Raw genomic sequence first — 14906 nt, forward strand, 5'->3', positions numbered from 1 at the left:
TCTCAGCTGGAGGAAAACCTGTCCTTCCTGGACTAGAAAGCAGGCAAGAAACAAACCCTCTAAAAAGGACAGCAGATGTGTCCAGGTCAGCCACAGAGTGGGGCGCGTATGGCTCTGACTGGCGATTCTCTATTTACAGCTGCCCATGTCATGATGGACGATTCAGAGCCCAAGTCCTCCTCCTCGACCCCTGTATTCCATCCCTTCCTGGGGCCCAGTGCCTTTACCCCTGAATGGTGAGCTCATGGTCATGGCTGGGCCTTCCCCATTCTGTTCATTGCAGTATTCCCACCCACAAGCCTAGCTGTTGGCACATCAGGGGTATAGAAGATGTTGCATGAATCCACACATTCCCATCATGCCTGCAACGTCCACTGGGATTCTGCCAGCTGCCAGGATTCCTCTAGCTATACTCTAGGTGGTTAAGGGCCCCGTTTGAAGCTGGAGAACTAGAGTAAAATCAAGAGGCTGGGAAATTCACTTCTTAAAACTTATTTTAATATTTTCCCCACCCCCCAAATTGGGAAAAGCCAAAACAGTCTGGCTGGATTTAATTACAAATTAGTACACATTTTTTTGTCATTGTTTAAAGTAAATCAACATTGTGGCAATGAGGGATTATCCTTGGAAAAAGTGAAACCCATATTAACAAAATATGTCATGGAAGAACTCCACTTAGTGATTTCACTGGTTACTTACAAGTCTAGAAAAGGTCAACATTCTGCATGTTCCCTGGGGCTTATCCATGCAGTGGAAAGAGGCCTTGGCCAGACTCAACCAAGCCCAATCAGCTCCAACCAAGCCCTAGACCCAATAAAAGCAAGAAGAGAGGGCATCCCTTCTTCAAAATGAGGGTAGAAAAAGTAGATCACCAAATAAAGTCCTACAGCTTCACTCATAAGAACTTGGAGGAAAGGAGGCAGGAAGTTAGAGGGAAGTCTTAAAGATGCAGCATTCCTTCATCCTTAAAAGAAAGTTAAAAATTAAACAAACACTTCAAGATCATTGAATGAGAGGGAAGAAAAGAGGAACAGAACTTAATTATCTTGAGTAAGTTTAAACATGGTCTCAACTTCATCCATCTCTTCACCTATACAGACAGCATCCTTTCGGTGTTGTGCTCAACCTTTGAGACCCCATGGGTACTCTGCTTAGCAGCGTGAAAGTAATGGTTTAAAAAAAAGGTACGATACATACATGTGTATAAATATATATATTGCAATAAAATCGCTTTGGAAAGCTAGGGGCAACAAGGACTCTGGAGCTGACTTCCTTCCCTTCAGAGTTCCACACGACAATACACCCACGAACCTCTCTCCAGTTTGGAACACTCCATCTTCCCTTAAGATCTCCTGACACTGGAGAGAGTGGGGCAAGTCCACAAAACAAACAACGGTCCTAGAAAATGTGTCACTACTGGCATTTTTCACATGTAAAAGAAATACTAGTCGTGAGTCATTTGAGAGCTCTCTACCCTTCCTGACTGCCCTCCCCCCTGCCTAGGGAACTCGCATGCCTGAATGCTGCATCTTTAAATATTTCTGGCTGAGCCCTTTTGCCACATATGTCAGTAACATTCCAAGCTGGCTACCACATGTTCAGACTCTGGCCTCCTTCCCCCTCTACTGTCGAGTGCTCTGCTGTTTCAAGGGCACGGTGGGGCCATGCGGCTCCCATTTCAGCTCCATCTTCAGTTGATCATACATCTCAGAAACAACCAAATTTAAAAAAAATTAGTTCCAAGAGAATGTTCATATTTGAAATACCTATTTCCTTTGAGATTATTTAACTTCAATGAATCTATTAAAGCGAGTTAGACAAAGTGTGTGCGTGCACACGCACACACAGACACACACACCAGCACACACCCACAAAATTTAGGGGTTTGGAGGTTGTTTCCTGCCAAAAGATCTAACAGAGGAAAGCTTATGTGCTGATCAAGTTTTAATATCATGGCTAACAAGAAATGTACACCATTTAGCAAGCACACACGAGACTGTGGGTAGGACTCCTGATCCCTGGAGCATTTGGCTCCCCAGCCCATTTTTTGCCTACCTTTGGAACAGTTTCAATAGTTACTACATTCAGAGAATCCAAGAGGACTGCATGGACAGATGAACCTTTATTTAAAAAAATAGCACTTCAAATAAATTAAAAGGGGCAACCGTCAAGTGTTCAAATTGTGAAGAAATAGTTGAAAACCTAGAGAGACTCCAAGCTGCAGAGTTCTAACCTCATTCTTTGTCCAATGGCAAAAACCCACACATCTCAGTACTCCCACTCAATTTTTTCCCTACTGAGATGAGGGAAGCAATTGCAAACAGGAGACCAGACGGAGGAGAAAGCTGCATCTGACTGGAATGAACATTGCCACGTACTTGCTAATACGGGTTTCACTTTATGACCAAATGTATTCTTTCAAAAATAAAAAAGGGGGGAGGGAAGCTGCATGTTTTTAAAAACTGAAATTATTTAGGGATAAAACACTAACTCTAGTGCCTTTAACGGGCAATAGCAACTTTTTTCCTCCGAAGTCAAACACCATCCCCAGCCGAGCCTTTGTGCTACAAGCTTTTCAGGAGATGTTACCTAAACTTTATTAAAAGAAAAGAACAAGTTTAAATATAGACACTGGACTAGCCCAGTCTTGTATTTTCAAGTCCACATTCTTCATCTGAAGCACTGCATCAGGGACCCCCCCCTGAGTCTGCATGTTTTCAAGTTCACAGTACATGGAACCAGTTTTTCTTTTTAATTTTTTCCTCACTCAGAGCAGCCACACGCAGTGGCCGTTGACGCCGGAACCTTGGGCGGGGCCTTTTCCTACGAGGCCTGGCCAGAGCTGCCCAAGGTTTCTCCTCAATGAGAATCGATGCTGTCATGCTCTATGGATGGGAAAAAAGCAAGAAAATAAAAGCACCTGGTACAGGTTTCATGAGATCCATTTGGATTCGCTATGTTCCAAACCCGCTGCTGAATGCCATTAGTCCACTTTGTGTGTGTTGAACAGTTTGTGGCTAGGAGTGGGTCTCAATTCGAAGAACTGTTATTGGACGCCCCAGAGGTTGATGCAATAGCAGCTCCAGCAGGGCTACTTGTGGAGACCGACTTTCGGATGTGAGGAAGCAAGTAGGGGTCACAGGCCAACTGCTGGACGTCGATGCGGTCCTCCTTTCGGTAGGCCAAGCATCGTCGAATAAACGCCTGAAAGGAAAGTTTCTTGAAGAAGCCTGAAGCAGATAATCCTGGCACCCCAAGAGGGGACCCAGGAGGTTCTGTAGCAGCTGCCAGGGCCCAGAGCAAACGTCTCCTAAAGAGAAGGGGCTTTAGGGCCTTGCCCGGAAACTACTAGGCAGACCCAGGAGAGACATGCCAGACGCAGCATCTCTCTGTGGCCACTGGCTCCTTCCCCAGCGAAGATGGCTGAGCCATTCCCGAGGGGGCACGGGGCATGACCTCTAAAGATCTCTGTCCCCAGAGCACAAAGACCAATGCAAAACTCCCTCTCTCTGCCTTGGCTGATGTGCATGGGCACGGTCTAACTTCATAGTTCTGCATCTACAAACCATGGTCTCGTGTGAACTTCCTGAGGAAGTGGAAATTGTAGTGACAAACTATCACCACGTGCAGGGTGAGGAGACCAACACTGACCAGCACTACAGTGTGTCACAGATGGGTAAATGCTTTCTCGGTGTATCTTATTTTTCCCTGAAAGATCATCAGGCAAATGCTCAGGCACTACTACATCTAAGTAGTAAAGGAAAACCTGAACAGGACTTGTCTCCTCAAGAGTCCTGCAGACATAAAAACTTACTGATTCGGAATCCTAATTCACTACCAACATGGAGGTTTCCTTTGTGCTAGGTACGAAGAGCTATGTAGCCTCAGCTTCTACAATTGTAAACACAAAGGCCCTTACATAGATTATCTGTCTTCTCCCATTTCTTGACCAGCCAGTTCTATTTAATCACAGCCTTACAATATAATTATTTTAAATTGAACCAATTTTTAAAAATCTAAAATATTATCATCCAAAGTCCATCCTTTACATTCGGGTGGTAATGATGCCTGGATGTAGGTCCATTGATCGTAGCAGATGTACCACTCTGGTGCAGGATGCTGACAGGGGCAAGGCTGTGCATCCGCGGAGGGGGTGGCTGCGTCAGCAGGGAGTATATGGCAATGCTTTATTTTCCACTCAGTTTTGCTGTGAATCTAAAACTGCTCTGAAAAGTAAAGTCTATTTTAATATATCTAAAACATAAAATGAACTACTGATTTTCTATTTTTTTCATGTTTAATTAATAAAATTCCTGGTTTTTCAAAAGCAAAGACACCTACACATAGTTGCTTTATTAAAGCATTTGGAAAATAACAAATTCACAGAAATGAACATAAGGATCCTTTGGCCTTTAAAAATTAAGCTTTCTTAGTGAGATACCTGGAGCTGGAAGGTTTTCTTGGGATGGGCACCAATCAAATAAACTCCTTTTGCCTTGAACTTTCCCTCTACACAGCTGCCAGGGCAGGCTTTTGAAACAGCAATCAGATCACAAAGTTGCCCTGATTAAAACCTTCAACTGCCTTCCATTAGTTTACAATCTATCCTGCTGCCTCTCCTACTACTCTCCCCTCTGCTCGGCCTGCTCTGTGGACCTGCTAAGCTCACACTCACATATGAGCTTTATTCACTTCTCTCTGCTCAGAATATTCTTCTCCCAAATCTATACATGGCTCCCACCTTCACATCAGTCAAGACTGTTCAAAAAAGTCACTTCATCGCTGAGGCCTTCCCCGACCATGCCATCAAAAAAGGGGGTTCCCCCCTCTCTACTCCCTTACTCCGATTTGTTTTCTTCAAAACATTTATCACCACCTGAAATGTATTCATTTTTAGTTATCCTTTGTCTCACCTAGTAAAATGTAAACTCCGGAAGTATAGGGACCTTGTCTGTGTAGTTCACTGCCACACAGTCACAGCTCCTTCCACTACCTAGAACAGTGTCTAGTACTTAACAGGCACCCAATAAATGTTTGTTGTGGGAAGAGAGGGGGAGAAGAAGGTAGGGGTTGGACAAATTACCCAGAGAAATAATAGAGAAAGCAAAGCAGACATTTCTGCTGGCCGATGGGTCGAAACTTACCTTTGCTTCAGGTGTTACTACTGGCTTTGGCGGGAACTGCACTTCAGTAGCTTTGAGGATAGTATTTTCTTGTAGAATGTCTTGCTGGGACTGGTTATGGCCAAAAGGCTATCATATAAAAACAAAACAAACAAAGGTAGGCCTCTGGTTAAAATTAGAGAGAACACAGACTTCCCAGGTGGCACAGTGGTTAGGAATCCGCCTGCCAATGCAGGGGACACGGGTTTGAGCCCTGGTCCGGGAAGATCCCACAGGCTGCGGAGCAACTAAGCCTGTGTGCCACAACTACTGAGGCTGCGCTCTAGAGCCCACAAGCCACAACTACTGAGCCCACATGCCACAACTACTGAAGCCTGCACGCCTAGAGCCCGTGCTCCGCAACAAGAGAAGCCACCGCAATGAGAAGCTCACACACCACAACCAAGAGTAGCCCCTGCTCGCCACAACTAGAGAAAAGCCTGCACGCAGCAACGAAGACCCGACACAGCTATAAATTAATTAATTAATTAATTAATTAATTGAGAGAGAGAGAGAGAGAACACAATTCAAAACCAAAGAGAAAGGAAAGGAGAAGACACATCTCAACAAGAACTGCTAGAAGGAACTTTGGAGATGATCTCCTCTAATTCTCTCATTTTATAGATAATGGATGGAAAGGCTCAGAGCTTAAGTAACTTGGCTCAAATTCCAACATCTCGGTTAAGGCAGAGCTGGGACCAGAAGCAGCATCTGCTATATCACAACACCTCTGCTAAGCTTTGCTTACAGCGAAGATAAAGAAGATTCAGAGCAGGACCCAGCAACCTCTTTTGCCCTGAGTGATACCTGTGGGCTTTAGCAATATATATGTGTGCCACTGACAGACCCGAGACACAGATGAAGAAATGGAAAGGAAGTGAAAGAGGAGAGGGGTACCGACAAAGTGGGAAAAAAACAGAGTCGGGGCTACTCAGTGAGTGGCTTCATCTGTGCCACAAATTGCTATCTTCTAATAAACTCCTAAAAAAAATAAGTTCACACCTAGTGTCATCTCTACAGTGTTTCTACTGAGATCACGATTCTTTCTAGATAACCTCTACCACCATTATCAGCAGCACTTCCACAATATCAGAGTATAAATAATAATTAACCCCTATTAGTTCTGAGTAGTTTCCCCATGTTAGATAGGTACAATAAAGAAACAAAGCCCAAGGAGAAGTTAAAGAGGAAGCTGAGATCTGAATTAAGAGTTTGGTCTGGAGATTGTAATCAAAATATTAGGAGTCTAAGGAAGTTGCAGAACTCCCAAATGGCTTAAACCCACAGCCCAATGGGGAACGCTAAAACACACAAACACACTGGTAGCAGAAATAAGAATATAAATATACAACTGGATCCCAATATATACATTTATACAAGATATTATGCTCACAAGGAAAACACAAATGTGACAATTCATTAGATGTAGTTTACCATCTACATTTTTACTTACGCAAATAATATATCACCTTTACCAGAAGTAACAGACAATGAGTACTTTCTGACGTCACCTCCCCGGTACAGAAATACAAAGCATGCTTTTATTAATAAAAGCTCTAACTAATGGGGTGGTTGGCAATAAGAAGCCTTACAGATTTTTCAAGTTTCAATTCTTGGGACCCTTAAGAATGGCTCTTGGGAAGACTGTATACTTTAGTAAACTATTTCATATATTTCCCTGTACATATTATCAGAATCAAAACATAGACTGGATCTGAGAACAGCAAAAAATGCACGTCTTCAACAGCCCCGCAGAATTCATTAGGTGCCCTGGGACTGAAAATTTCTGCTTATGCATAAAGCTTTTATAATCAAAGTCTGTATTTTCTTCAAACCACAACTTTCAGGATTCCATTCTGTATAACCCAATGATTAACGACAAGAGAATAATCCACACAATGCCACTGTGTACACGCACCACCTAAGACAGAAGCCACCACATCCAACCGTCTTCATTACCTTCCTTCCATAAAGACACTGGTAGAAGATCACACCCACTGACCAGACGTCAACTTTATTTGAGATCTTTGGTGGTTCTTTCCCAACCACAAAACACTCTGGTGGTAAATACCTGGGACAAAAGGGAAATAAAAATTCTTAGGAAAAAGACTGTATAAATCTAAGACATTTACAAAAAGGCAAAATAAAGACCCTGTTAGAAATAAAAATATCTGAATCTTAACAGTTGAAAAGCCAGCTTAGACCCAGCTGGATAAAGTAGATGAAAAGACACTCTAACTTAAGGAGGCAGCAATGTCCTATTATAAAGCCTTAAAATACATGTTTCTTATTTACGGAGAGAGGTGAATATTCTCCCTAGTTCCTACTTTACCCACCCCAGTCTCCTTTCCCAGTGCTGTGCTTAATATAAGGTGTCATTCAACAAGTTTTTAAAAGGAGGGGGAGCACAAAAGAAGTGCACTCCTTTTTATGACAGCTGCAGCAACAAACATTAAAATGCAACTAGAAGTGGTGTGATTTCCTTTCAGGCTGGCAGAAGAAGATGTCTCCAAAATAAATTACTATTTTAAAAGTCCAAATGAATTCAGGACCCAGTACAAATCTCTGAGGGGAGTGGCTATTCTGTCTTCTTAAGGTAGCCTCTTTTGGAAATCTAGACTAAAAATAACTACAATTATAGTCAATGGTGACATTAAAGTTCATATTATGAAAGGATATTTTACATTCCCTACTTTAAGGGTGATCAGGGGCTTATGGAAGACTAACAAATAGTGCACAAAAAGCCAAACAAACTACTAGTTATTAGCCCAACTCAATCCTCATCTGAATTCCTTCCTTCCCCACCCACCCCTGGCCTCTAAAAAGACTAGCTGGACAGCCAACCACACCAAATTGTATGGTGTGGAAGGTAAGTGCCTCTTAGCATTTAGGAAACCAAATAAATATGTTTCTCCTCATTGCCTGGAGTCTTCACCATAGCCCAGCTGGAAGGCAGAATTCTGAAGATAACAGACTGATTTCTGCAGATTTCATGCTGGCAAAATCAATTCTGTGAAAAACTATTATAAACCCCGCTGTGCTTCTGGTATAGAAATCTAAGTGTATAGCTGGAAGGGAATCACAAGAGTTGAGAGGCAGAAAATGTTCAGATGATGGGCTTTTTTTTCTTTCTTTTTTTTTTTAAAAAGAAGTTTAGTTTCACATTGTTCCTTTTTATTTTTAACAGTCATTTTTAAATGATTAAGACCACTGACCTAGATTATTATTTCACAACGAAAGCTTTTAGCCAAAACACACATTGAAAAGTGAAAATATAGACAGAGAACTCACAAAGGGGGGTGGGGGAGAGAGAAAGGCGAAGAAATAAAAATATAGACAAAAGAATCCATAAAAAGAACAGCTCTTCCAAATGCCACTAAAACCTCCCTGAACCATTAAGTTTTCATGGTTCTTGATTCTTTAATATACATAACTTAAATATGATCTTGGATAAATAACAAATAGAACCTTGATTCTAAAATGGTTTTTTTAATGTACTTATAACTTTTTGGTGGAAGTAGTGGGGAAGAAGTAAGTTCTTGTTTGTGGTGAGGAAGAACAGAGGTTGTTGGACTTATCCAAATGCAGAGCAATAATTTGGCCAAATAGACACTGTCCCTTAATAGTACAAGTCTGGCATATCACTTTCTAGGACTCAGTTTCCCCATCTATAAATGAAGAAATACACTAGTTCTTCACCCAAATAATAAGCGTTCTAAGTCCCTATCAAGGACTCTGGGAGGGAGAGTAGAAGACAGTTCTAAGATACTACGCTAAATTGTGTTTAAAAAACAAACATGGTTGCATATGCCATCATGATAAAATCCTCATAGAGAAAAATGATTCTCAAGGCCTAGTCTAGGGATTACTTATTTAAAAGTAGTATTCCATGTAGAAGAATTCTGGAACAACCAAATGCCGCAAACAATCACTTAAAATCTGTTATGTCCTCCCATTCTATCTGTATGTGTCTGGGACATAATACGAGGATGACACATTGAGGATGGTGATTAAAGTCTCCAATATGGAGACTTTTTAAACCTTCATAGAAACCCATAAAATTAATTTTCTCAGTAGCTCCCTCTCTACTTTACTCTTTATCATGAAAAAAAAATCTTCAAATATGATCTAAAGTAGAAAGAATCGTAAAATGAACCCCAAGTAAACATCATCCAGCTTCAATAACTGTCAACATGCGGCAAATCTTTGTTCATATACACCCCTCTCCACCTCCCCCAGATTACTTTGAAGCAAATCCCAAACATTATATGTTTTTATTTAAATTCCAACCACTGAATTTTATAGCTTAGCAAATAGAGCAACAGGCAGCAATGAGATAATTAATTTAAACATGAAAAATCTTTACCTTTAAAAAAGAACAGCTATCAAATGAAAAGCTAAAATCCAAGTTCTGGTGAATTTATATAACAGAGGTATAGACCTTCTTCCAGAATTTCCAACAACAGATATTTTTGTATCATTTACTGACAGGAACCCACAACAACCACCAAGTGAATAAACACTGTAAATGTAGCTTCTATTTTAAACCTAGAATCTCAAAGTTTTAATTTAGGGACTGATTTTCACTATAGGTACCATCTCCACAAACAATACGGAGCAAGGGAAAGTTGAAATTTTGTGTACATGGTGTTTCTAGCAGGATATGATTGAGTCTTTCTTTAATATGATGGGAGTGGTAAGACCAGGACTGACGTCCCCCTCTTCTCTGTCTGTTTCAGATCAACAACCTCATTCCGAGAGTCACTAATCTGCTAAGGGCCAGGGCCCTTCAGTCTCAAACATAAGTGATTTGGCCAACTGACCCTGGGGTTTAACAGTATATATTCCCCCTCCCTTAGTGCTACTGGAGGCTTTTCCATGTTCAGAATTACACATCCAATGTATGGCTTTGTGTCACCACCACAGAAGTGAAAAGAAAGCTCTGGTAACATGCCTTTACAATCACAAAGTCAAATGCCTGAGCTGCAGGTATCTTTTATGGTTCTCACTGTCAAAAGTAATACTAGGCAGAGTAGGATAGGGCATAGAACAGGCAGGCAGAGCTAGCTGGGGTGGGGTGGCTGAGGGTAGATGAGTGACAACAGATGGGAAGAAATGTGGCTCAAAACCTTTTAGAACATGGCTGCCAGAAATGGATAAATTTCTTGGTAAACCATGCTCGTGTTTTCCTGTTTAGATTTCAAGGGATGCTATGGTTATTTTACATCCTAATCTTCACAACTCCTTAGTTCTTGAGAGTCCACCATCCTCAGGCAACTCTACAAACAAATCCCTCATCCCATTAACTCATGAAGAGAGAGACCTGCATTTGAAATTCTGAAAAGAATTTAAGGCCATTCTGTACATACACATGAGCAACCTCATTCTCTATCTACTCAGTAGGGGCAAACCTATGGAGGAAACAAACAACTCAAACACCTGGCCACACATAATCTCTTTCTCAATGGTTTTTCAAGAACAGAAAGACAAATTAAGACAAATTCATGTAAATACAAAGAGTCAAACTGTTGAAAAGACAGCAAATATTTGGAGAGGAAAGTCTACTATGGTATACGGCATTTTTGCCTAAGCAGACAGGATGTAGTTTAATTAATAATTACCAACACTTCAGTATAGCACAGCCACATCTCCATCAGCCAACTTGACATATCTCCCAGGTACCTACCAGTAAGTACCAGCACCTTGTGATGTTAGCTCCATGCCATCCACTGAATTGTAGCTATCGTCATCCATGATCTTGGAAAGACCAAAATCTGTGATTTTTATCTCTCCACATGCTGTACCATTTACTAAAAGAATATTACCTAAAAAGATAAAAATCTTCATGAATAAAAAAGACTTACTAATTAAAATAAACCAAGGTAATAACAGGCAAGAAGAGGACAACTGAACTGAAACTCTTACATATAACAGAAAACATTTAAATCTCTGGAATAAAACGATCTGGACTCTAGATGCTAGGGGAGAGTTGTAAGTGTCTGGCGGCAAATTTCTCTTTTCCAAGAATCACCTGCTTAATGTGCCAAAACCACCACTATGAGCAGTGGAAAAAAATAATTAACTAGCCAAAGTAAAGTATCACTTCTATGGTTGGTCAAAAATAGTGGGAAAGTTACATCCGAACTTTCAGTAAGGATCTCTTAACCACCCTGTTTAGGACAGTAGTTTCAGGGGGGGGAAAAAAATCAAAGAAAACATACAAGGGAATCTAAGCTAGTACCACAGTGCCACCTACAGCTCCTGGGGCAGGAAAATGTAATGGATTCAGTGACAGAAAACCCAATCACACAACAGCCATCTTTTAAAAAAATCACTTCATTGTGATGAATTTTTTAGTCATTTGAATTGTACTAGAACATTAAAGAACAGTGAATAGTGAGATTTAACATGTAGCTCTCAGAAGAGGAAAGCAAAGTTAACAACTGTGCCCACCAGGAGGTAAATGGGAATCTTCCCAACACCTAAGCTCAGCTGGTTAGAGCTGTCTACAGACAACACAGGCAGACTTCTAAGCAACAGCTCAGAATGACAACAACAGACAGAAGTAAGAAGTCTAACTGCTCTCTACTCGACTGGCGACTATCAATGTTAGATAGTAACCATGAGAAAAGATGGAAAATTCCACTCGGAATTTAATGAAATGGGAGGCATATGTGTAAACTAATTTGTTAATGTGGGGGCACTTATCAGAGAGACTTGGAGTAGAGGAACTGCTATGCAGTGTGAGTAATGGGAAAAAACATAACCGAGCTTGCCAGAGCAGTTCTTTCTTAATCGGACTGACATCATGAACTGCCCTGGCTCTAAGACAAGGGCAGTGTTTCTCCAGAGCATTTAATACGACCCACCCTCCTAAACCCAGTGCTGTGTGGCCGGGACTCTCTTATTCCCACTACCCAGGCAATTTAAAGTCAGATGTTATTAGGCCTTCTTGGTCCCCAGCCAAGTCCCCTAACTTTATAAAATTAAAAGTCACTTATAAGACCAAAGAAATACTACCAATACTGTCTCCTAAAAATTAGACATACCTGGTTTGAGGTCATAGTGTATGATGGGAGGTTTTATTTCATTTAAGTACTTTAAAGCATTCACAATCTGCATGATAATGGATCGGGCCTCTTTCTCCGACATTAATTTGTGCTGTTTCAGGTAGAAGTCCAGATCATTTCCCTCACAGTATTCCAATACTGTACAAAACCTAAACACAAATAAACCAACATTTGACCGTGGGAAAAGAGCAAGCAGATTAAGTCTAAACCAGCCCCACTGAAAACGTCAGGTTATTAGCTTCTCACTTCTTTCTTCTTTGCTCCTTAAAATATTCTTCTATTCTTTATTCAGTATTAGCTAACTGAGTGGTTTACTGGAAGAAAACTGCTTACTCTTTCGGTGAACAGCGTCTGCACCCTTCCTGTTGGAACCTGCTGTGCTAAAGTTCACCCAGGGCATACCTCTTATTGAATCAAGACTATAACAATACTGACAGGAACCGTAATGTATTTAAGCTAGATACCTCTTTTACTATCTACACAATGCTCCATTTCTAAACAAGTACCTTATGATCAAATACACAATTGTCACTGCAAACATTTTATATGACCTCAAGTGCTGACAGTGAGGAAGAATCTAGGGTTTGCCTAGGTCGCAAGGGCTGGCTGCATACTACCTCTCCTGCCAGATTGGCATATACTATGATTTCTCTTTGCTAAACACACAAGGTATAAAAGAGCTTTTTAAAGTATTGATGGTTCTAACAAATGTATTATTACACAGTATGAGTTTTTTTCTTTCACTTGTATCAGTATATCATACAGACCCCAATTTTTTTTTTAACATCTTTACTGGAGTATAAGTGCTTTACAATGGTGTGTTAGTTTCTGCTTTATAACAAAGTGAATCAGCTATACATATACATATATCCCCCTATCTCCTCCCTCTTGCATCTCCCTCCCACCCTCCCTATCCCACGCCTCTAGGTGGTCACAAAGCACTGAGCTGATCTCCCTGTGCTATGCGGCTGCTTCCCAATAGCTATCTATTTTACATTTGATAGTGTATATATGTCCATGCCACTCTCTCACTTTGTCCCAGCTTACTCTTCCCCCTCCCCGTGTCCTCAAGTCCATTCTCTACCTCTGCATCTTTATTCCTGCCCTGCCCCTAGGTTCTTCAGAACCATTTTTTTTTTTTAGATTCCATATATATATGTTAGCATACGGTATTTATTTTTCTCTTTCTGACTTAGTTCACTCTGTATGACAGTCTCTAGGTCCATCCACCTCACTACAAATAACTCACTTTTGTTTCTTTTTATGGCTGAGTAATATTCCATCATATATATATCATACAGACCCAAATTTAAAACTACATACCATTCGTGCCATTAAGGGTCATGTGTCTATCTTCCAAGGCAGTTATAAGCTAAAGAAAGGCTTCCTGAGAGATGAATACCTTTTAAAGTATTCTAAGCTGTGACAATCTGGGTAAATCACTCAAGGTCTAGCTGGGAAATAAAAACCAGTATTTAAAACAGAGGGGCTTTAATTCAGGGAACTAATCCCAGAAATGATGGAAGAGCTGAGAAGACAAAGTGGCCAGTGAGCACCCCAGAAATCATCTAGAGCAGGAAGGCATTAGCACCCTAAGGCCAGAGGGCCAAAGGGAGGAGGTGGTGCAACCAGAACCAGAGTCACCAAGGGAAACTGCAACCACAGCTGGGCAGAGGGGTCTCCACCCACCCCCACCTATCTCCCCATTGGCTGAACCCCACTGAATAACAACTGACAAAGGAGCCTGGTAAATACAACCTGCAAGGGCCAACTCACCTCAGATTAAACAGGCGCAGGACTAGCACTATGGGGCTCTGGGCAATTTGAGGCCCTCACAAAGCACAGCAACAAAATGTGGACACACACAGCCCTGAGGGATCCCCAGACTGAACAACAGCTTATGCTTCTTATGAAACATAGCATGTCCTAGCATGCTAGCACCCTATTTGAGAAAATATGCCTAAAATTTATAGATTCTCTGATCTGATATGCTGAAATCTGAGGCATAGACTCTCATGCTTAGTGAATTTATTCTGGACCCAATGCAAGCTGAAAATAAAATCTCACTTTTAATACCCAAACAACTCTCAGAAGACTTTCTAAAACAATGGTCTGACTTACTTTTGATAAAAATTCACCATACACACGACAGGAAGAACAAAGTAAACAACTTAACAATAGCACAGAATCAACTCAATTTCTCAGATTAGTTAAAAGTGTGTATACAATTAAAAACAGCAGATAATCCGAGTCATTATATTTATTTTTGAAACGATTTTTGTACTTACATTTGGGGGGGTGGTGTGTGTCCTTCCTAGTATTCAAGGAACTTACTGAAAGCAAAACAGTAAGCCACCCTGTGGAAACCTGCTCTCTTAACTAGAGTGGGGTTTTCTGAACCCCACTCCATGCTACACGCATGACTGTGCTGGGTGCACCCGACTGGAAAGGGGAAATCCCTGAGTGGATGTTTCCAAAGGGAATTATGGTCTCCCTTTGGGGCCACTTCTAAATGTGGGCCGGCTCTCTGTGCAGCAACCTCTGAGACAGTTGCTGTCTGGAACAGGCTGAACAGCCTGAGAGGCGGAGGGAAACACTTGTGGGCCAGACCTAGGTATGTTCTCCTGATTTATTTCAGACTCCAACAGAGAAAATGTTTCCAAATGCTGAAATA

The 14906-nt window shown here is 41.2% G+C and overlaps 1 protein-coding gene across 4 annotated transcripts in view; it reads right to left on the bottom strand.

Annotated features, from left to right (window-relative positions):
* Positions 1-481: 481 nt before the first annotated feature.
* TLK2 (tousled like kinase 2) overlaps positions 482-14906 on the bottom strand; it is a 106087-nt gene continuing 91662 nt past the window's right edge. For all 4 annotated transcript variants that reach the window (XM_068530365.1, XM_068530364.1, XM_068530363.1 and 1 more), the window contains 5 exons: positions 12212-12381; positions 10849-10987; positions 7122-7233; positions 5145-5252; positions 482-3204 (listed from right to left, as the gene is read on the bottom strand). In XM_068530365.1, coding sequence (XP_068386466.1) covers positions 3031-3204; positions 5145-5252; positions 7122-7233; positions 10849-10987; positions 12212-12381 — 703 coding nt within the window. In that variant the 3' untranslated portion in view covers positions 482-3030. The remainder of the gene's footprint in view (positions 3205-5144; positions 5253-7121; positions 7234-10848; positions 10988-12211; positions 12382-14906) is intronic.

This window comes from Eschrichtius robustus, chromosome 20 (assembly GCF_028021215.1).
Source record: "Eschrichtius robustus isolate mEscRob2 chromosome 20, mEscRob2.pri, whole genome shotgun sequence".
In the NCBI taxonomy this organism is placed as follows: Eukaryota; Metazoa; Chordata; class Mammalia; order Artiodactyla; family Eschrichtiidae; genus Eschrichtius; species Eschrichtius robustus.